This window comes from Hyaena hyaena, unplaced genomic scaffold, assembly GCF_003009895.1.
Source record: "Hyaena hyaena isolate Hyena2069 unplaced genomic scaffold, ASM300989v1 scaffold_42, whole genome shotgun sequence".
In the NCBI taxonomy this organism is placed as follows: domain Eukaryota; kingdom Metazoa; phylum Chordata; class Mammalia; order Carnivora; family Hyaenidae; genus Hyaena; species Hyaena hyaena.
In genome coordinates this window covers 5008658-5031452 of record NW_024080674.1, presented here as the reverse complement: position 1 = coordinate 5031452, position 22795 = coordinate 5008658, and the positions used below count along the sequence as shown (strand labels likewise).

Genomic DNA, 22795 nt, shown 5'->3' with positions numbered 1-22795 from the left:
CCTGGATGGCTCGGAGAAAAATACCGATCACCAGGCTCTACCCCAGAAGTGAGGATTTGGTAGTTCTGGGTTGAGGTCCAGGAATCTGTACGTGTAATGGGCTCCCTCAGGTGGTTGTGACTCTCAGGCAGGCTTGGAAGTCATCCTGCCCCTGACCTTTGGGATCCTTTCCAGCTTTCAGGTTCTCTGTGGTGAAATCCAGGTGACGAGTGAGGTGGCACAGCCCCTCTCCCACCTACTCGGTCGCCTGACCAAGAGGGCGTGGCCCGAGTGACCCCTCACCTCTTCAGCCACGGGATTGACACACCTCTGATGACATAGGTGCAGAATTTTGAGGTCCCCCTTAAGCAAGACACACGATCAGTTGTTTCCGATGTATCTTTCCTTTTAAAAAGAAAAATGTGTACATATGGATTTTTAACAGCTTGTGATAAGATTTACATGCACACAAGCCACCCATTGAAAGTGTGCAGTTCAGTGATTTTTGTACACTGACAGGTATGGAGCCATCACCACGATCAAATTCTAGACTATTTTTATCACTTCAGAAAGAAACGCTGGGCTCATGAGTAATCACTGCCTGTTTCCTACTGATGACTTCCTGTCTCTATTCTGTATAGATTTTAGTCCCTCCTCCTTCACACTAGTGGTTGTGTGTGAAGTGTACTGGCGATTGTTGTATACCTTGCCTGTTCCACTGGACACCGCCTCACCGTCCTGAGGCTCCTCTGCATGGGAGATAGGCTGAGCGCTGCGCCCACAGGGTGGCTATGCCGCCGTGCTCCCAGGGAACAGAGGGATCTGCGGAGACCAGAAGTTAAGCACGGCTTTTGCTGCCAGGAGCAGCCTCAGTCTTGGTCAGGCAGAAACTTTTCCTTCTGTTCTTTCTGCATAGAAACTCATCGCCTATGGGCACATCACCGGCAACGCCCCCGACAGCGGAGCCCCCGGGAAGCGGCTTATCGACAGGATTGTTGAAACCGTTTGCAACTGTTTTCAGGGCCCTCAGACCGATGAAGGGGTTCAGTTACAAATAATTAAGGTATTTCTGTCTGTTTGCCTGATCTGGATTTTAAATAAGAAAGCCAGTCTCCTTTGGGAATTTGAATTTCTAATTTACCATGTGTTAGTTGTCTCAGGTGGTGCTGAGCTCGAACAGAAGACTGTAAGCATCACTTAGATCTTTTGTTAAGTGTCAGAATTTATTAGCCCAGACTGAGACAAGAAGAGTGGAACCAGGTGTGTTTTCAGAGTAAACAGTTCCGCTAATAACAATGTAAATTGCTTGTCAATTGGATCGGCCTGAGATCTCCCGGTCTTTCTCCTTGAAATTCTGGATTCCCAGCCTGCCATTTCTCAGTGGGTCCTTGTTGATGATCTTAACACCAGTCTCCCCCTTGTCCTGCACCCCACCCCCCATTCCATTTCCTTGTTCCATTCCATTTCTGCTGCCAGGAGTGTACCAGCTGCTTGTTGGGAGGACAGGACCAGGATGGGTGTAGCCAACAATCCAGATCTTAAGTCCTCCCTGTATCAGCTTTGTGTGGGATGACTCCGTGTTGGCCACTCCCAAAGCTCTCTTGGAAACCCTCCAGGGAACTAGGACTCTGACCGCCTATCAGAACCTGTATATTTTGTGATTATTATAGGCGAGATTGAGTCAGAGCAAGTTTCCCTCCTGAGAGAGTGGTCTGTATTTTTGGCTTTTAAAAAAGTAAACTGGTAGAAAGCCGCCTTCAACACAGCTTAACGTCAAGTGATCTGGGTTTTATAAAGTGAATAATTATCTTTAAACTCAGAGCAACAGGAAGTTTTGGTTTGCAGAGCCATCTTAAAATGTACAAAACCAAACCAAAGCCAAACCCTGTATAAAAGTTTGGCTGTGTAAGGATGGGAGGCAGGTGGGTGCTTGTGAAGGTAAAGGTTCTGGATTTTTGTTTTAGGCTCTTCTCACAGCGGTGACATCCCCACACATTGAAATTCACGAGGGCACTATCCTGCAGACAGTTAGGACATGTTACAATATCTATTTGGCCAGCAAAAATCTCATCAATCAAACCACTGCCAAGGCTACCCTTACTCAGATGCTGAACGTCATTTTCACCCGCATGGAAAACCAAGTGGTAAGTGGTGGCCGTTACCTGCTGCCGGGGGTGGAACATCTTCTGGTATGTGAACTGTTTCACCTTAAAGTTTATCCCTTCTTCCCCTAAATTCTGTTTTTGTTCTTGCTTTAAAAGGCAGAGAATCTGGCATGAATTTTGGAATCGGCATTCAGAATTTGTTCTGACTTTTATCAAAAGAATTTATCTCCTTTTTAAAATGTTATCTTCCTATTTGGATTTTTTTTTTAAGCAACAGGCTAGCTTATTTTCTGATCCTTCTCAAAATGACCTTTTTTTTTTTTTTTTTAGGATTTTATTATTTTTAAGTAATCTCTGCACCCAGTGTGGGGCTTGAACTCCCAACCCTGAGATCAAGAGTCGCATGCTCCACCAGTCGAGCCAGCCAGGTGCCCCACTGCTGGGACCATTTAGAGTGAACCTTTTTTTTTGTTGCCTTTTAGTTGCAGGAGGCCAGAGAATGGGAAAAACCAGTCCAGTCGAAACCCCAGTCCCCTGTGATCCAAGCCGCAACAGTGTCTCCAAAGGTCAGTCATTTGAAGCAGAGCCAGGCACAAAGCAAACCAACGACTCCTGAAAAGACAGATTTAACTAACGGCGAACATGTCATGAGTGGTTCTGGAAAAGAGACCTCAGAGAATGGAGACGCACCCAGAGACAGAGGCCCGTCGCTGTCAGGTACGTCCTGGGCACTGTCCCTTTCCCACTGTGAGAGGGACCCCTCTTGTGTCCGAGGGACAGTTGAAGGAGTCTGGTAACACCTGCAGGAAACCTCTGAGAGCCGCTTGTCTATTTCTGGGCCTTTCCCTCCCCTGTCACTTTTCTCTTGAACACAGCCAGAGAGTCAGTGTCTCATGTCTGGTGTCAGCTGTGTGCTTTTCTTGAAACAGTCCCTGGAATGCGTCAAGCTACTGCTTCTTGATGTCAGCTTCCGTGCCACGGGTTCAGTTTGGAGTATTTATCTCCCAGTAGTTAATTGTTGGGGTAGTTAGTTACTCAGTGCCTGCCTTATCCGCCCTGAGGGGACAGGGGGACCTCATCTGTCACGTCACATATACATGGGACTCTGCACCGTACCCACAGCCTGGTAGGTGGTGGCTACTCCTGCACATCTGTGAAAGAAGCAAGAAGGTGATGAGTAGGTGGGCATATAGGTGGACAGACAGCTTTGTTTTCTCCCTCTGTTACCTAGTACATTGCATGTTTTCGTTCGCTTTTTTTAATGAAAGAGATAAACCACACCTGATTATAGTCTTCAAGTAAATGAAACATTAAGCATGAAATGGTGGGTTGGATTATCATCAGATTACTTCTGGAGGTTTGCATGTTTCCCTGGGCAATTTGTATGAACCAGTTCTCAAATTCGTATTTTTTTCAGAAATGTACCTTCCCCAGTGATTTCTGTCCAATAATTCTTCACTCTGGCGGCTTAGTGTACATTAAATATCTGACCCATCCTTACACTTTATCTCACCTCTTTCTGTGTCCCACTATGGATAGCAGTTTCTGTTGGTAGTGTGTTCTGTGAAAGCACACACATCTGAGCAGGTTTCGTTCCTCTGTTTATCAGAGCCCATGGCCTGCGCAGGAACAGACCAAGTGCTGTGACTAGAAGGCCTCTCTGTATCTTTACTCCAGGAAAGGACAAAAGAGAAAGTTACTGCTAAGAATGGCATGTGCCTCGGGGTGAGCACAGAGTTGCTGTCTCCTAGTTCTGCTGTCTTGTGTCCCAGGGAAGGTACTCAGAAACTACTGGCCCACCCTCTGTATCTGTCACCATCTTGGCCTTCTTAAGCTCTCAAAGAAAGGACCAGGTTTTTACTGTAACCCTTATCAGGCTGTGGACAATCAATAAGTATTAATATTTAAACACACAGTAGGTAGTAAGCATAGCTGTGCAGATGCAAATGTCTCTTTAACTGCATGAAAGTGCTTCCACTAAAGCCCATTTTCTACATGGCAGTCAAAGTGAGGTCTTAAAAGCATGAATTAGATCCAGCCCTTCACCGCCCCCCCCCCCCACTATGGTAATTTCCCATTGTATCCCATTTAGAGTGAAATCTGTGCCCGCCCTGCCCCGTGGCTTCTGAGGCCCTTTGTGACCCAGCTCCTGCCCACCTCTCTGTCCCCTTCTTACACCTCTTTCCCCCATGCTTGCGACGCAGTGTGCGGGCAGGTTTCTGTCTTGAATGTGCCACCCTTGCTCTTGGTGTCTTTGCACCTCCTACCCCTTCCCCGCCCCATCCCCTTTATCTTCAAGTGTCTCTGTTCGAACTGATCGCCCTCTCCAAAGCTGCCACTGCTTCTGCCCCATCAGCCTCTTTCATGTCCTTCATAGCACTCATCGTTACCTGAGATCACTGAAGAATTTACTTTCACTTATTCCTGGGCCAAGATCTAGACCACTCTGCTCACCACTACATTCCCAACACTTGAATGTGCCCGGCACTCATGGCAGAGTCTCCATAAACACATTTTTTTTTAATGAATGGGGGAAAAAAACGTCTAAAATATGCTTTTGCAGGAACACAGTAACTTAAAATTCTGCAGTAACAAAGAATGATTTGTACTCAGTATATTGCTGTGGATTTTGTTGCCAGTACTTGATGTCCCCTGCAAGGCTTCCCCCAAGAATGTGGGAATCAGATCGCCTGTAAGAATCCAACAGCAAACCTGCAAATAGTGGGTCAGAATGGAAGTGGCCTGTTAACGCTTAAAAAGAGTGAGTGGCTTCTGGTTCTGGTTCTTAATATGTGGCTCTAAAGAAAGAACCGCTCCTTCAGAAGAAGGGGTTGAGCAGCCAGAGAAGCCAGAGGAAGGACTGCGTGAGAGGCAGGTGGTGGAGGTGCCCGTGCTGGGAGGCTGTGCCCTGGGCCCGAGTCCAGGCCGTTGCGGCCACTCCGAGGCCAGGGCTCTGGTGCCTCTGTGCTGGAGATAACACAGCCTGCCTTCTGCGGGGCCACGGGAGCCACCCCTCGCTAGCCGGTCACTGGGACTCCACATACATTTTCCTGTCTCCTTCCCCAAGAACCCTGCCCACTGCTGTCCTGGGGTCACTCGCCTCCCGCACTGAAATTTGCATAGATGGAGACAGTTCGCCAACTGATTTGAGCCTCTCTTTCGCCTTAGAAGTTTTTCATCCTAAGTCGATAAATCAGTAGTCACTTGGTAAATCTTATCAGCTTGTCCAAGTCATACATTAGATTGCTCTTTTAAAGTCACAAAATGAGATTTTAGAACCTGAGATAATGCTAGCTTATGTGTATTTGGGGGCACAGCCAGCAGTCTCCCGAGGGGACCTCCATTTGTCCATTACACTCCTCCTCATTGCCTGCCTATTCTTGTCAATTCTTTTAAAAAACAGCTTTATTGAGATACAGTTCCCATACTGTAAATTCACCTGTTTAAAAAGTACAATTCAGGGGCGCCTGGGTGGCTTAGTCGGTTAAGCGTCCGACTTTCGCTTAGGTCATGATCTCGCGGTTTGTGGGTTCGAGCCCCGCATCGGGCTCTGTGCTGACTGCCAGCTCAGAGCCTGGAGCCTGTTTCAGTCTGTGACTCCCTCTCTCTCTGACCCTCCCCTGTGGCGCACGCTCTCTCTCTCTCTCTCTCTCTTCTAGAAATAAATAAAACATTAAAAAAAATAAGTAAAATGTACAATTCAGTTATTTTTAGTATATTCACAGAACGTGCAGTCATCACTGCAGTCAATTTTAGACCATTTTCATTACACCCAAAAGAAATCCTGTACTCAGTAGCAGTCACTTTTTTTTTCTTTTTTTTTTTTTTATGTTTATTTTTGAGATAGAGCGTGAGCGGGGGAGGAGCAGAGAGAGAGGGAGACACAGAACCTGCAGCAGGCGCCTGGCTCTGAGCTGTCGGCACAGAGTCCAACGCAGGGCCCAAACTTATGGACCATGAGATCATGACCTGAACTGAAGTCGGCCTTTTAACTGACTGAGCCACCCAGGCCCCCCACTCCTTGTTTTCTTTTAAGATCCTGACTTTTTGACTCCCACCAGGCACAAGACATTAATTAGCATTTTTACATTTATACAGCAAATGAGTAGCTATGGTAGGTACATAAATACCTGTGTGTTTAAAGATTTCTTAGCTCATTTTTTCTTGTTGCATTTCATTCTTTAAGGGAAAAACAACCCAATCTCTAAGTACTATAAATTAAAGAAAAGCTGTCCTCTTTCCAACCAGTATGGAGATTCTGATCAGACAGCCAGGTTTCAGACCATGACTCTGCCATGTAGTAGCTCTGTGACCTTGGGAGAATCTTTAACCTCTCTGAGTTCAGGCTTCTCATCTGTAAAATGAGTCTACAGCCAGTACCTGCCCTGCAGGTCTGTGAGACTCAAATAAGACTGGTATCTGGCCCTGGGATCTGTGTTAAGTGTTTGCTGTAATTAACTTTCAAGTAAGTTTCAGCTTAAAAAAGGAGTTACAGGAGCACCTGGGTGACTCAGCTGGTTAAGTGTCTGACTTCAACTCAGGTCATGATCTCACAGTTCGTGAGTTCGAGCCCTGCATGGGGCCAGCTCAGAGCCTGGAGCCTGCTTCAGAGTCTGTGTCTCCCTCTCTCTCTGCCCCTCCCCCCGCTTGCACTCTGTCTCTCTCTCTCTTTCAAAAATAAATAAACATTTTAAAAATTATTTTTAAAAAAGGGGGGGTTAAGAACAATTGCCAACAGTTAAGACGGTAACCAGATGTGAAGGTGGTAGGCGTGGTCCTGTGGAGTAATGTGAGCCTGTTTTCCATGTTAGCACCCGATCCTCTGCTTTAGGAATTTTAATTTTTTGTATGTGGAGAAAACAAAAATTGTCTCAGGACAACACTCTATAAAAATAACAAAATGTACCCCCAGACCCCCTCCTTTCTGACCTGTTGCTGACACAGGCTTCTGGGCAGGGAGGCTTCAGCTCACCGGGTTATAGCATTTGTACGATGGACATTTATTTTGCAACAGGAAGTTGCCTAATGTATTCCTTCCTGTTGAGGAACCATACTGGCATGTGGCTGGAATGTGACAGCAAACAGCTACGTTCCCTCATTGTTTCCCTTCTGTATCACCACGTGCTTGGATGTTGGGCACAACCAAACCCCAGTTTCTAGGACAGAGGCATGTCACGTGTTCTTGTCACCATGTATTCACATTTGTCCCTTCCAATTCCACATCCGCCGCCTCCCACTCTACTTTTTCCCTAGCGCTGTAGCATACAGCTTGTATAGTTATTTACTATCCCAGCTAGAATGTAAGCACCATGAGGATAAGGATTTTGCTTTAAACAGTGATCTAGGCCAAACGCCTGGAATGGTGCCAAACACATAGGCACTCAGTCTGTTAACTGCATGAATGAGTGAATGCATCTTACTTCCCTGCCTCCCCCCATTCCCCCTGGTCCCTGCTTCACTCAACAGAAAACAGGGATGTGGGAGGGTCTGTGTCAGATTCCCTCCATTTTTTCCCCAGTTATTCTCAGTATGTGACTTTCATCCTCCAGGCTACCTCGTGGTTCCAGATGCTGTCATTTTGCTCTAGGCAGGAAGGAGGAAGAGGGCGGGACTACAGGACTCCCAGCTGAGTTATGCCCCTTTCTAGGGAGCCTTTCTGGAACCTGGTGCAGTCTTCCGTAATTTATGCTTATGCCTCATTGGCTGGAGCTTGGTCAGATGGCTACCCTCTCTGCTAGGATGGCCTGGAATCTGGGGACAGCCCCTTCCAAAACAAAATTAGAGCTCTTTTAGGGCTAAGGGGACAAGTTAGTACCTGACGGTCCCAACCATGGGGGTTATTCTCCTGCTGGCTAGGCAGGGAATGGCAGCAAGGCTTTCTTTCATCTGAACCTATTCAAGGTGACCCTCTTCATGACAGAGGCTGTGAAACCGGTAGGATCTGGTGCCTCATCAGTGATGGCCAAGAGGTGACTGCTTGCTATCCCAGGAAACCAGCAAAACCAGAGTGTTATTGTTGTTGTTGTTTTTTAATGTTTTATTTATTTCTGAGAGAGAGAGAGACAGCGTGAGCATGGGAGGGTAAGAGAGAGAGGGAGATACAGAATCTGAAGCAGGCTCCAGGCTCTGAGCTATCTGCCAGCACAGAGTCCGACGCGGGACTCGAACCCACGAACCATGAGATCATGACCTGAGCTGAAGTCGGATGCTTAACCAACTGAGCCACCCAGGCGCCCCAGAAACCAGAGTTTTTTAAGTTATACTCTGAACCTTACAAGAATTTGATTTGATTTAGTTTCCTGACATTTTGACCGCATGCTTGAAACTTAAACACAGCAGACTTCCCAGTGGTTATTAGGTCATCCAGAAAGGCCTCTTCTGTAACCTACCCCAGGCTGACACGAAGCAGTCCACGGATACTGTGGGGAGTCCCGCCACTTCTGGGCCTCCCTGGGGGCTTGTCAGCAGCAGCTCCCTGTGCAGGAACCTTCTGTTGGAATTAGGGCCTCCTGACTCTCCCACCCCTTCCTAGCCTGAGAATGTTCTGATTTGCACAGGCGCCATTATGGATCCAGCCTGTGGAGGAAAATGAGTTAAACACTGTCATCCCTCCAAATAATGGTGGTCCTGATGTGGTTTAAATGGAAAACTGCCGTGAGGGAAAAGGAAGATCCCTTTAGAGATGGACATTCTTTAGAATGAAAGATAGCGGTGGCTTGAAGTAACTGAAACTGCTTTCCATGTGGTTGGTTGGGAAAGTTCAGTGTGGACTTTGTCTCCAGGGCCAGGCAGATGACAGAAATGAGAAGTCCTCTGTCATGAGGACATTTTGAGCACCTTACCACAGTCACACTCTGTGGGCCTAAGAAAAATGAACCTCTGCTCCTCACTTTGCAGGCGCTATTTGAAACGTTTTCTGAGTATTACTTTTATTGAATACTCATGAGGCCCTCGAGGTCAGTGCTGTGGAAATTGTCCTTGTTCGCTACTGAGGGAACTGAGGCTTGAGGGGGTCAGGTGACCTAAGTCCCCACGTTGGGAAGTGGCAGAGCAGGGACGTGAACCAGACACACTGGCTCTGGATCCTTCACGCCTCCTCCCCATGTTGAAGTCATTTCCACAGGGAACATTTTCTCTCTGATGTCTTTCAAATACCCAGCACTCTCAGCCTCCCTTTTTCCCCACTCTTGACAGAGACACGTGTCACATTCCTGGTGACTGTGATAATACCTGTCCTCTGTGGATGAGAGACAGTTGACCTTGGCAAGGACCAAGGCACCAGGACATCTGCAGATTCACACCCTGGCTGAAGGGGCCAGTTACTCCTGGGTCCAGCCGCTGTGGCCGGGTGTGGCCACATAATCTTTTTCTGAAGCCAGATCTGGATTTTTATGACATGTCTCCCAGTGTTTAAATGTTCACAGCAAATTCACCTATTTTTAAAAACCCTGCATAAGCACAGCAAATGAAACAATGAGCAGAGTTTGAATGTTCCCTGTGGGGTGGGAGAGCATATTTGCAAACCATATATCTGATCAGAAGTTAATATCTAAAATATACAAGGAACTTATACCACTCAGTAGCAAAAAGAACAAATAACTCATTGAAAAATGGACAAAGAACCTGAATAGATATTTCTCAAAAGAAGACATACAAATGGCCAACGGATACTTAAAAAGGTACTCGGCTTCACTAATCATCAGGGAAATGCAAACCAACACCATGATGAGATATCACCTCACACCTATTAGAAGGGCTGTTATCAGAAAGGTGAAAGACAAGAGCTAGGTGAGCACTGGAGAGAAGGGAGTCCTTGTGCCCTGTTGGCGGGAATGTAAATCGGTGCGGCCGATATGGAAAACAGCATGGAGGTTCCTCAGAAAATTAAAAATAGAACTACTTTATGGTCCAGAAGTTTTATATCTAGGTATATCTCCAAAGGAAATGAAATCAGGATCTTGAAGAGATGTCTGCACTCTCATGTTTGTTTCAGCATTATTCACATTAGCCAAGGTACAGAAATAACCAAAATGTCCAAAGATGAATGGATAAAGTGCAGACATACACGCATGCCTGCACACGCACACTGGAATATCATTCAGCCTTGAAAAAGAAGAAACTCCTGTCATATGTAACAGCATGGATGGGTCTGTAGGGCTTTACGCGAAGTGAAATAAGCCAGTCACAAAAGGACAGATAACTGCTGGGGCACCTGGGTGGCTTAGTCGGTTGAGCTGCCGACTTGGGCTTCGGTCATGATCTCCCATTTCATAAGTCAGGGTCCCACACTGGGCTCGCTGCTTTCAGTGCAGAGCCTGCTTCAGATCCTCTGAACCCCTCTCTCTGCCTTGCCCCAGCTTGTGCTGTCTCAGGAACAAAACAGTTTTTAAATAAAGGACAAATACTGTGTGATTCCACATAGATGAGGTGCCTAGAGTAGTCAGATTCATTGACACAGAATGTAGCATGATGGTTGGAGAAAGGGGGAGGTGCTTGTTGGGATGAGGGACAGAGTTCTGGAGATGTAAGATGCAGCAGTATGACCGTAGTTAACAATACTGTGTTGTATACTTGAAATTTGTTGAGTGTAGATCTTACGTGTTCTCACTGCACACAAAAACGGAAGAAAATGTTACCTGTGAGGTGACGGATGGTTAATTAGCTTGACTGTAGTGATTATTTCACAGTGTATATGTATGTCAAATCATCAAGTTGTGTACCTTAAGTATATACAATTTTTTTAAAATGTTTATTTTTGAGAGAGAGACAGCATGAGTTGGGGAGGGGCAGAGAGAGAGACACACACAGAATCTGAAGCAGGTTCCAAGCTCTGAGCTATTTATTAGCACAGAGCCTGATGCAGGGCTCGACCCCACAAACCATGAGATCATGACCTGAGCCGAAGTTGGACGCTTATCCAACTGAGCCACCCAGGCGCCCCAAATATATACAAATCTTAATTGTCAATTATACCTCAGGAAAGCTTAGTTTGGGGATGGGGGTTGTGGGCAGTGCGTAAGCTAACCAGCACCTACCTGCAGACCAGGTGTACCCTGCAGCCTCCACTTTACAAACTCTGATCCAGCTCACCCAGCCTGTGACTCCTCGAATAAAATGTTGTATTCCTCACACTGGTATGCCTCAGGTGTTCAGTGTGTACAAGGGACTTTGGAATGTACAATAGAGATTGGAAACTATCATCATGATTGTATTAAATCATAGCATCAGAGAGTGTTGGAGCTAGAAGGGAACTTGGAAACATCTTGTCACATGTAGATGAGAGGGTCTTACATGGCCCATACATAAACAGTTTTTATTTCAATAGTTAACATATTTATTTTTACATGCATTCAGAAAACATAGTGCATGAAATCTGTGGTTTTGTGAATATTCTTGTTTAAGGTGAGTTAACGTAAAGAGGACTGTTAAATATACACGTGTAATATACTAATACGAGTAATGCGTGAAAATGGTGGAGGTGGTACAAGAATGCCTGAATATGGTCACAGCACATTCAGATGAGGACATGGGTACCGGGGATTGTAACTGTGGCTGCAGACTGACTTTCTTTCAGGTTCTTTTTTGCCCTCTAAGAAAAGCATACACAACATCAACGTTTTCATCTCAGCAAAGCTTGGGGTGTGTGTGGGGAGGGAAGAAATAAGTAGTTTGAGTGGGTCAAGTGCTCACTGGAAATGAAAATACGTTGTGCTGCTTTCTAGGACCTTGCGGGTTAAGCAGAGAACTCATAAAAATAAGGGCTTGATTGAAAGTCCTCATTCAGGAAGAATTTAAAGGGTAATTTTAGCTCTGTTAAGTGTGGTGATTTTTTTTTTTTTGGTCAGTATGATGTTTGAGAAGCCAGTAATGTTTATTCCTAAAAGTCCAGTGTAGGCCTGTTTACTAGTTCTCCCAAAACTAGTTTTCTACAGAAAAAACTAGTGCTGAAGCTCTTCCACTTAAGTATTAACAGTGTACAGAATAATTTTATTTAAAATTTAGTAAATCCGCACCACATTTAGTAAAGCCTCATCCTGCGTTCTGGGGGCGGCATGTGGGGTAGTCGAGGCAGCAGGAGGCATGTCACTTCCCAAGGCTTTGGGGTACCAGACGTGAAGGCACAAGAGAAAGTCCTGTCTTTTGTTCTGCTGAGCAGTATAGCTGGATGAAATCTGGCTCCTACCTGCAACTCTGGGGGTGATGGAGAGGTCCCTTGGCCCCGTGGCTGTGACTTTGGAAGGAAGAGTGACCCACAGAGGGAGACTCAAAATCATGGCAGACGCTGCCTCAGTTTCCAGATTGTACAGGACCTGTTTTTCGTTGGCGAGAGGACTTGTTTGCCCTCTTTGCCCCTGAGATGTGACCTTCTGCTCCTTCCTTCGCTTTCCCTGGAAATACCCACATGTATGTGCTTATGTCTCTGGGTGTGTGTAGGGACTGATGACGGAGCCCAGGAGGTGGTGAAGGAGATCTTAGAAGACGTGGTTACATCTGCTGTTAAAGGTAAGAACCGAGAGCCCAGCCTCTCCTCCAAGAGAGTTCTTGGGCAGATGATTCAGTGGTGGAGTGCCCAGTTCCCATGAAGTCATGGAAACTGAGTCCGCCCGTATCTGCCCATCTTTCATATGAAACTCAGAAATTACCTCTTTTAAGTGATTAAGTTTATTCTCACTGGGGCTGGGTTCAGAAAGCACAGTCTGACAATGCTAGCATTGGGCGCTCCACACGAAAGACAGAAGGCCGCTCCCGTGTATGTCTAGCTTTTCCCAGGAGTGGCTGGGAGTCCTGAGGTGCTGCTGAGTGTTTTGGCCAACCATTGATGTGTCAGTGGGACAGTCCCCACATCAGTGGGGTATCAGATGCGCAGAGAACCTTTGTTTTGTTAGTCTTCATTCATAGCTCCCTCAGTTTTACGGTGTGGTTTTGGTGGAATTAAACTTGTATAGCTGAGGGGCGCCTGGGTGGCTTAGTCGGTTAAGCGTCCGACTTTCGCTTAGGTCATGATCTCACGGTTCGTGGGTTCGAGCCCCACGTCGGGCTCTGTGCTGACTGCCAGCTCAGAGCCTGGAGCCTCTTTCGGTCTGTGACTCCCTCTCTCTCTGACCCTCCCCTGCTCACACTGTCTCTCTCTCCTAGAACTAAATAAAACATAAAAAAAAAAAAAAACTTGTATAGCTGAGAATGACTGTTTAATGAGTTGGGGTTTTTTTGCCTCAAATCTTACATCAGTGCCTATGTGTTGAACGCTTGGTTCCAGTGGCAGTAAAACATTAATGGGTTGAGAAATCATTAAGTTAGCAGGGTGTTAGAATCAGCCTTTCTTAAATGAGCGAGAATAAAATGAAAATAGAAATTGAATACATCACGATGGTAACGTTAAGCACTGTTTCATGATCACATGTGTATTGATTGGGTCATGGTTTGTTTGTTTTTTTAAGTTGATTTACCTTGAGAGAGAGAGCCCATTGTGCACACACATACGTGTGTGGGGGAGGAGCCGAGATGGGGAGAAAGAGAATCCGAAGCAGTCTCTGCTTTGCCGACATGGAGCCCGACGCAGGGCTCGGGCGCACGAACCGTGAGATCATGACCCAAGCTGAAGTCAGACACTTGACCAACTTAGCCACCTAGGTGCCCCATTAAAATGTATTTCTTGGGGCGCCTGGGTGGCTCAGTCGACTGGGTGTCCGACTTCATCTTGGGTCATGATCTCATGGTTCGTGGGTTTAAGCCTCCCGCTGGGCTCTGTGCTGACAGCTCAGAGCCTAGAGCCTGCTTCTGATTCTGTGTCTCCCTCTCTCTCTGACCCCCCCCCCCCACTGCTCATGCTCTCTCTCTCTCTCTCTCTAAAAAAATAAATAAAACATTAAAATAAATAAATAAAATTTAAAAATGTGTTTCTTACTGTGGGTCATGGTCAAAGAAGTTTGATCCACTGTTCTAAGCCCTGTCCTTTTGTTAATTTAGGTTACCACCAGTCTGTATTCATAGATTTCATAATTTATTTAATGTGGAATTAAATAAAATTAATAGCATGTAAAAACGTACGCTCTGGTAGAAATATCTTTAAAATAGAATAAATTTAATTCTTTATTTTTCCCTTTTCACACAGCTGCCAGGAAGCTCAGATCATTTTTTGTTTTTTGTTTTCCGGGTTTTTTTTTGTTCCCCCCTCCCCCCCACCTCATGACTGAGGTCTTCCGTCACAACTGTCAAACTCTTTTCATTTACATGGCTCTTCTTCTTTATCACCTATATATTAGTAGCCCTTTTTTAAAAATCTGTGCTTTGCATGTTTAGCTGCTTCTAACCTTTTCCAGAAGTGGCCGGTAAGGGGTGCGGGGGTGGGGGGGCTGCTATATTGCTCAAGTCTAGAGACACCACTGATGTGGACTGCACTATGGATGAAACCTCCGGGGAATGGGACTGTGGATAATGGACACATGACACACGTAATGTCTAAGCACCGCTTTGGCCAGGCCTTTTTGAGTATTGTGTCAGTTCCTAAGGGAGTGCGAGGAGAAAAGGGAGAAAGCAGGAGCTGGCAAACCCTGGGAATAACTTCTTCCTGGGCTCAGGCCGCCGTTGAGGATGAGTACTAACTTGGTGATGACTTCTGCACCTGTGTTTCAAGAAGCAGCACAAAAGCAAGGTCTGACCGAACCCGAGAGGGTCCCAGGGGAAGCGGAGTGCCAGGAAGGTGCTGTGCCCCCGGCAGCGGATGGAAATCTGCAGAGCAACGGGCTCGCGGACGACAGGCAGTCCTTGTCGTCGGCGGATAATCTGGTATGTTGGTGACCCCCTACAGATGTGTTTCCAAGTTCCCTTTTTTAGAAGGTGCAGATTTAAATCTGTAGCAGAAGCAGCGAGTGAAAACCAGCCAGTCCTACTCACCAGTCACACTGTCCTAGTCTCTGATACGCTTTGTATTAGTGGGTCCATTCTTGGACTATGTTCCTGTTGGTTGTATAGACCATTGTTGTCAACCCTTGTTATTCAGACTTGTAAAACTTAACACTTCCTGCCCTTTTCTTCTCCTTCAACATATGTTCATTAGAGAAGAGTAAGAAAATACAGAGAAGGAAAAATAGGGAAATAAAAGTCATCCATGATCCCCTAACCTAGAGATAAGCCTTGCTAACATTTTACTTTCATCCTTCTAGAGCTTTCTCCCCCTCTCATATTTTTTTTTCACTTAAATCACACAAGATAACATGCTGTTTCGGAACCTGTTTTTGAAACTTAGTGTGTATTATGAACATCCTTTCAGACTCCTAGATCTGTCTGCCGCATTATTTTTTTTAAATAGCTTTGCTGTTCTCTTGAAAATGCTGTATATAAGCATTCAAAACAGGGAGAAATAGGATGTTAATGTCCCACCTGAACCCACTGCCTGCACCTTTTCACTAGTGTTCCTCAACCTTTTGAATTATCAGCCCCCGCTCCAATCCTTTTTCTGATTCACCACTCCCTTTCATGAATTTTAAAGCCACTGATAAACTGGATATCTGTTTATTTATTATATGTGTGTTCGTGCTTTATACATAGAAACAATAAGGTTTTCTTCAACCCCCTCCCCCTATCTTCCACCAGGAACCAGCACCTGTCCCAGTTTTAGGCTGTTTGGGCCACCATAACCCAATAGCATAGATGGGGTGGTTTATAAGCAATCAGAATTTATTTCTCACAGTTTTGGAGGCTAGGAAGTCCAAGATCAAGGTACCAGCAGTTTTGGTGTCTGGTGAGGGCCTGTTTCCTGATTTATAAATGGCTGTCTTGTGTGGCCCAGAGCTTCTGGGCCTCTTTAATAAGGACACTACTCCCATTCATGAGGACCCCACTCTCTTGATATATTCACCTCCCAGAGGCCCCACCCTCCAAATATCATCACCTTGGGGATTAAATGCCAATTTATGATGGGGATGGGGGGCATAAGCATTCAGTCTGTAGAGGTCCCCAAGGGGTTATGTCATTCCCATTAAAGAATGCACTTAGAGGAATGTACTTAAATCTATATGAAGGACACATGCCTTATATACCAGGCTGTGACTTGCTTTGTTTACTCAGCACTATTTTATGGACATCTTTCCACATCAGTACATATAGACCTAACTAATTTTTTTAGTGGTCATGTAAAATTCTGTCATATAGATTTACCATAATCTATTTTACCAATTCCCCATTAGATTTTTATGTTATTTGGGTTTTATCACAGGAAATGGTTCTATAATGAACATCCTTATAGATAAATCTTGTGCACATCCTTAATTCTTTCTTTAGGATAAATTCCTACAAGTGATATTGCTGGGTCACGAGTTGGAAGCTTTAAGGCTTTTGTTCCTTAACATCACATTAGCCTGCTGGGAAGGTAATGCTCAACTCTCTGCCCACCTGTAGGCTATCAGTGCTCATTTCCCCATTCCCTCATTAAAACCGGGCAATAGAATTCATTCAAAATTTTGCTAGTCTGTTGGGAGAAAGATCCTGCCTTAATAGTCAGTAGTAAGATTATTTAGGTTAATCTATCATTTGCATTTCTTGGTGAATTGCTTATTCATGGTTTTTGTTTTTTTGCCTGTTTTTCATTTGGGTGGAAGGTTTCTGTATTTCCTTAGTGAATTATAACAACTTTTTGTATGTTGAGCATATTAATCTTTGTCATATGTTACAAATATTTTTTTATTTTTAAACGTAGCTAATTTTTTTAGTTAAAAAAGTATATTTTAAAATGCCTATCCTTTTCCCCCATCTATCCTGCAATAGTGTTCTTAGAAGTACTGTTATCCAAGCTAATAGAATTACTTATACACATGACCCTTAAATAATGTCGGGGCTAGGGTCAGTAACCCCTGTGCAGTTGAGAATCTGCATGTGACTTTTCACTCCCCCAAAACTTAACTACTAATAATCTGTTGACTGGAAGCCTTACCAATAGCATAAACAGTTGATTAACACATATTTCATATATATGTATTATATACTATATTCTAAACAGTAGACTAGACAAAACAAAATCATAAGAAAAAATACATTTACAATACTGTACTGTATTTGTTGAAAAAATCCACAGATAAGTGGATCCATGCAGTTCAAACCCGTGTTGTTCAAGGGTCAGCTGTATTTGTCTTAGATTTTTAATGGTTTAATGTTTGCTCATTTATCATAAGCCATCCACACCAGTTTTTAAAGGACAAGGAACAAGGTTTTAGAATTGCTATAGTGACTCCCCCATCGCTCCTATTTTGACATATTGTCCCCTTCCCCACATTCCTCACTTCCCCATTGAATAAATACAAGAATTTTAATTTCCATGAGTTAATTACATTTCTTATTTTTGAAAAGAGTTCTTATTTGGTTTTGATGGTTTGATTTTTCTCTTATTTGTTTCTCATCTCAGGAATCAGATGCACAGGGACATCAGGTGGCCGCTAGGTTCTCTCACATTCTGCAGAAGGATGCCTTCCTAGTGTTTCGCTCCCTTTGCAAGCTGTCCATGAAGCCCCTTGGTGAAGGGCCCCCAGATCCAAAGTAAGCAGACAGCAGTTCTTGGCCGTGTGTAACATAACACAGATGACCCAGGAGGATCTTGAGGGTTTCAGAAAACCCCAGTGCCTTGTCCCGTGGTTGCTGTGAATGCAGAATTTACAGTCCTAATGACTTGTCCCTACATTCACACCAGCCAGGATTTTGCCCAGTGTTGCTTTCCTTGGTTTGCGTGTGAAAAATAATCATTCTATTGAATGTGCTCCCTCTTTTTCCTGACTGATAGATTTAGTCCTGGGCAGGGTGGGCAGAGGCAGGGTGCATGCGAACCTCCCTGCCCTGCCTTCGTTGGAAACCTCTGCTTCACGGGTATAGATTTAAGCCTCAGACTCAACCCAGAGAAGCCAAACCATTCTTTCTAGTGAACCAGTTACTGCAAGGATGACAGCCCTTTGGAGCCAGAAAGCTGTGTTCCCTCCTAGCTCACTTGAGACCGACTCCACAGCTATATGAATTACTGAACCTCATCTGAAAAATGGGAACGTGGAAAGTTGCCGCAGGATCAATTACATGCAATGATGTAATCACATCCTGAGTGCAGGGCTCTGCACTTTATGAGTTTTATAGCCACTGTTGTTATTAGTTGCTAATAATAATCTTCAGATCTTCTGTTGAGATATGCTGACCATTAAGGAGATGATTCAGGAAAATTTCCCTTCCTTTTCAGCCCCGTGGGTGGCGGTGGGGAGCAGGAGGCAGGTAGACAAAGAGCACTTTTATCGTCCATAAAGGTGGAGCAGGACACACGTTTCGGTTTCACATGATGTACGATGTAAAGTGTTTCATTCTGTTAGGTTAGTTGCAGAACCAGCTTTCTGGAGTCAGTTTACACTTATTTTGCTCCTGCTGTATTCCCTAATTTTGGCAGGGAGAGAAAAAAAGTCGTAGGAGCTGACAGTTCTGCTCTTTAGGTGTTGGTACCAATTCTTTTTTTTTAATGTTTTGTTATTTATTTTCAAGAGTGAGAGAGAGAGCATAAGCAAGGGAGGGGCAGAGAGAGAGGGAGACGCAGAATCCAAAGCAGGCTCCAGGCTCTGTGCTGACAGCTTAGAGGCCCAACATGGGGCTCAAACCCATGAACCATGAGATCATGTCCTGAGCCAAAGTCGGAGGCTTAACTGACTGAGCCCCCCAGGCGCCTCTGCTGGTGCCAGTTCTTAACTCACTGGCTCTCAGAAAACTCTACTCACTGGTAGAGGAGCGAAGCTTTGTCAAGAAACGTGCTTTTTGAAATGGAATCGTGTAGCGCTATGACCGTTTCTCACCTTCTGTCCCAGGTCCCACGAGCTGCGCTCCAAGGTGGTCTCCCTGCAGCTGCTCCTGTCGGTGCTGCAGAACGCGGGCCCCGTCTTCAGGACTCACGAGATGTTCATCAACGCGATCAAGCAGTATCTCTGTGTGGCGTTGTCCAAAAACGGCGTCTCTTCAGTGCCTGATGTCTTTGAGCTCTCTCTTGCCATTTTTCTTACTCTTCTCTCAAACTTTAAAATGCACTTGAAAATGCAGATAGAGGTATGGGCTCTGAAATGATTTTTTTTTTTTTATGATGATGATGATGATGATGATGTTTATACTCAGTGAGTTAACTCCTGTTGACTCTGTGAGTTACACAGTCTACTTGCTGGCACCCTAAAGAAGGACTTTTTGAATGAGCAATACCTTCTCCTAAAAGTTCTTGCCCCAAAATCTTGCATGCCTTTCATTTTAACCAGAAGCTTAAATCAAGCGGTCTCTCTGCTGGGCTCGGTTCCCTGAACATGTTTGTTTAGCCTATAAATTGTTTGAAATAAATAACCTGAATTAGTTGGCAAATCAAGAAGTCGGATTTTACATGAAAATCCACGTAAGGAAACCAGATTTCTGGTTTCTCTGAAAATCATACCCTAGTCGTCCTTTGTGCCTGGCAGCTCTTCTTACTGGTCGCTCAGGAGCAGCTTCTCCTACTTCTGAGGGGGCTGACCTTCTCCATGTCACTGTGGGCCCAGCCCACTAGCCATCCCCACAGGAGGCCGGGGCTCCAGCGCGCCTCCGAGGTGCATGTATGCATTGCTCTTTTACTTCTATCCAGCTCCTTCACTCTGCCTGTTCCCTAAATCCTTTAGGGTTTTTGAGCCCTAATTTAAACTGTATTAATTGGTATACTCCTTTGTCTTCATGCCATGTAGGTCTTTTTCAAAGAGATTTTCCTGAACATTTTAGAAACATCAACAAGTTCTTTTGAGCACAGGTGGATGGTCATTCAGACTCTGACAAGGATCTGTGCAGGTACATTCACCCCGAGAGTGCTCATCCGTTGACTTACCCAAAAGTGCTTTTGTTTCCCAGAATCTAGATTGAGCCCTTTACTTTCTGCTTTTAGAGTTTTAATGAAGTGCTGGGAAACCCTTTCCTAAAAGGCTAATGCTAACCTAATGTCTAGTCCTGCCCCACTTCTCCTTTAGAGGATGAACAGCTCAATCTGCTTTTGCCCAGTACTTTGTGGTCTTAGCACAGAAAGTCCCGGGAAACCTGCAAAACTAGGAGACTTGGTCACTCTACCTACAAACTGAACCATTTGTTAGTCACAGGACCCAAGGTGTTGGTGCTGCCAACCCTCGACTGTGGACAGTAAGGTACATTTGGATTTACCTTATCCACGCACAATTGTGTGGTTGTCCACAGAGCCCCCACCTTCGTCTGTCATCAAGCATGATTTCATTAATTACACAACTTTAAGAGGTGGATCAGGCAATTGTTATTTCTTTTGAGTAGAGTGAGCCTTGGAGAGGTTGGGCCAACTTCTAGAACGACTGACACACTTTTCTTGAGGGAGGTGTGTCCACCCAAGTCAGTAGTTTACGGGGAAGCATTTTTGAAAAAGGAATCTCATTTGATAAGAAAACGTAACTGCTGTGTGTGTTTTATCAGAATTTCTAATATCTGTATGTTATTTTCCAAGATGCCCAGTGTGTTGTAGACATTTACGTCAACTACGACTGTGATTTAAATGCTGCTAACATTTTTGAGCGCCTTGTGAATGATTTATCCAAAATCGCTCAGGGAAGAAGTGGACATGAGCTGGGAATGACACCTCTGCAGGTAAAAACCCTGAGAACACCCGTTTATGTTTAAAGTGCATTTGTTTCAATTAACATTTATTTACTTATTCAGTTAACACGCCACCGTGTCCCAGGCAGGTGCTGTCCGTGGTGCTGGAATACAGTGGTGAAAAGACACTCCCGTGAGCCTGCATAGTTGCTGTGGTCATGACACTTACTAGCGGACAATGGAGAAATAAGCTGTAGAGGAGAATAAAGCAGGGATAAAGGAGTGCTAGAAGTGGGGCTATTGCCACTTTTAATGGGGTCATGAGGGTAGTCCCTCTGTGGTGACATTGAGCCTAGACCTGTGGGAAGTGAGTTAACACTCAGTCACTGTTCCAAAGATTGAATGCAGACAGGATCTCAGGCTTCAGTAAGGCAAAGTAAATTGCCTCTTATCAGATTGCCTCTGCCTGATAAGAGAGAGAGAACAGGATCTGAAGCTAAGATCTCTGAAGGAACTGGTCAAATGGTCTGTGAGCTGCCTGGAATTATGTGTACAATTTTGGTGTATGGGTATTTTCCCTAGAAAGTCCATAGCTGTCATTAGATTTGCAGAGAGCTCTGTGCCACCTTAGATGCTGTTTTGAGCCTAAACTGTTTGCATTTCTTTAAGTTATCTGTGATTCACATTCAATTTTTTAAGAAGTGCTACTTAAAAAAAACAATATTTTTGTTTACTTTTTGAACAAACCTTAAAACGGAATACAGTTGTGAGGGATTGAGGAGTAAGAATGTGTCTAGAATCACTCATTTGCTGGATGATATAAAATTCTTTTCTTTTTTTTCTTTGGGAGGGCGGCAGTCACTGGTTAAGACCCTGTTGGTTTTTTAAAAAGTAAAGTGTCAACTGGTTTTCAAATTACATAAACAATGAATAACTTCCTTTTAAAAATTCAGATAACACTTGGCGCGTACCTAGCTGGCTCAATAGGTAGAGTGTGCAACTCTTTTTTTTTTTTCTTTTTTTAAGATTCATTTTATTTTAAGAGTGCACACTCATAAGCATGGGAGAGGGGTAGAGGGAGAGAGGGAAAGAGACAAAAAAATCTTGAGCAAGCTCCACACTCAGTGTGAAGCCCATCACGGGGCTTGATCCCATGACCCCCGGGATCATGACCTGAGGAGAAATCAAGAGTCAGCCAGCTGAGCCACCCACGAGCCCCTGAGCATGCGACTCTTGATCTTGGGGTCGTGAGTTCAAGCCTTCATTGGGTGTAAAGTTTACTTTAAAAAAAAAGGCAGATAACATTGTTCACTTTTGGAAAGCACACATCTCACATTTTTGCTGCTAGAGTGTTTGTGATGAGCAGCTTTAGAGATTTTCAGGAGTTTTGCCCTTAGTCCTTAGGTCACCTGTTCACTTTTCCTTGGGTTCTGCTTACTAGCACTGAATGTCAGTGATTATCTTCTATACTCCCAGGATTCCCCAAGAGCCCCGTAGATGTCTGCACTCAGTTTATCTGTTAAGTCTCTGTGCCATGTCCCTTTCATCCTTTAGGAGCTCAGTCTGAGGAAGAAAGGTTTGGAGTGCCTCGTGTCCATTCTCAAGTGCATGGTGGAATGGAGCAAAGACCTGTATGTGAATCCCAACCACCAGACCAGCCTCGGTGAGAGGGCACTTCTTACCGCCACCTCCCTTCGCCATAGGCTGCTTATGCCTGCTGGGGAAGGCTGTGTTTGTATCGCCATCTCAGAACTAGCAAAATGCTTTAGTTTACTGACTACGTTAAAGCTTCTGCTCTTTAATGCCTCTGGGATTTGGGGGGAATAGTGTGAGTTGTGCTCCCAAGTCATTTTCCCAAATGGAGAGACAGTTGTTGTGACATATTGTTAGTAGTCTCTCCTTCCCTCACCTCCCTGAAGCACCACCTTTATGATACATGGATTTCCCTGTGGAAAGAAGCCTGTTCTATGGATTTGTCTGTTCTTGTGCCTTTTCAGAGGCCTTGAGTTCTTAGTGAGTTTGTACCTGTTAGAGCAGGTCTTCCTATTCACTGCTCTTCAAGTGGCTCGACAGTTTTTGCAGTTTTTAGAATTAGCTTATCAAGTTCCACAAAAAGTAAGTTTTTAAGTAAAGCATCCGAG

At 44.8% G+C, this 22795-nt stretch overlaps 1 protein-coding gene across 3 annotated transcripts in view; it reads left to right on the top strand.

Moving 5' to 3' along the window:
• The window catches only part of ARFGEF2 (ADP ribosylation factor guanine nucleotide exchange factor 2), a 95719-nt gene that overhangs the window by 21651 nt on the left and 51273 nt on the right, over positions 1–22795 (top strand). For 2 of the 3 annotated variants that reach the window (XM_039229977.1, XM_039229979.1), the window contains exons 4-13: positions 896–1042; positions 1944–2123; positions 2567–2801; positions 12519–12587; positions 14719–14870; positions 17482–17612; positions 18905–19139; positions 19793–19892; positions 20566–20705; positions 22209–22317. In XM_039229977.1, the coding sequence (XP_039085908.1) occupies positions 896–1042; positions 1944–2123; positions 2567–2801; positions 12519–12587; positions 14719–14870; positions 17482–17612; positions 18905–19139; positions 19793–19892; positions 20566–20705; positions 22209–22317 (1498 nt within the window). The remainder of the gene's footprint in view (positions 1–895; positions 1043–1943; positions 2124–2566; positions 2802–12518; positions 12588–14718; positions 14871–17481; positions 17613–18904; positions 19140–19792; positions 19893–20565; positions 20706–22208; positions 22318–22795) is intronic. The other variant, XM_039229978.1, reaches the window with a different exon arrangement.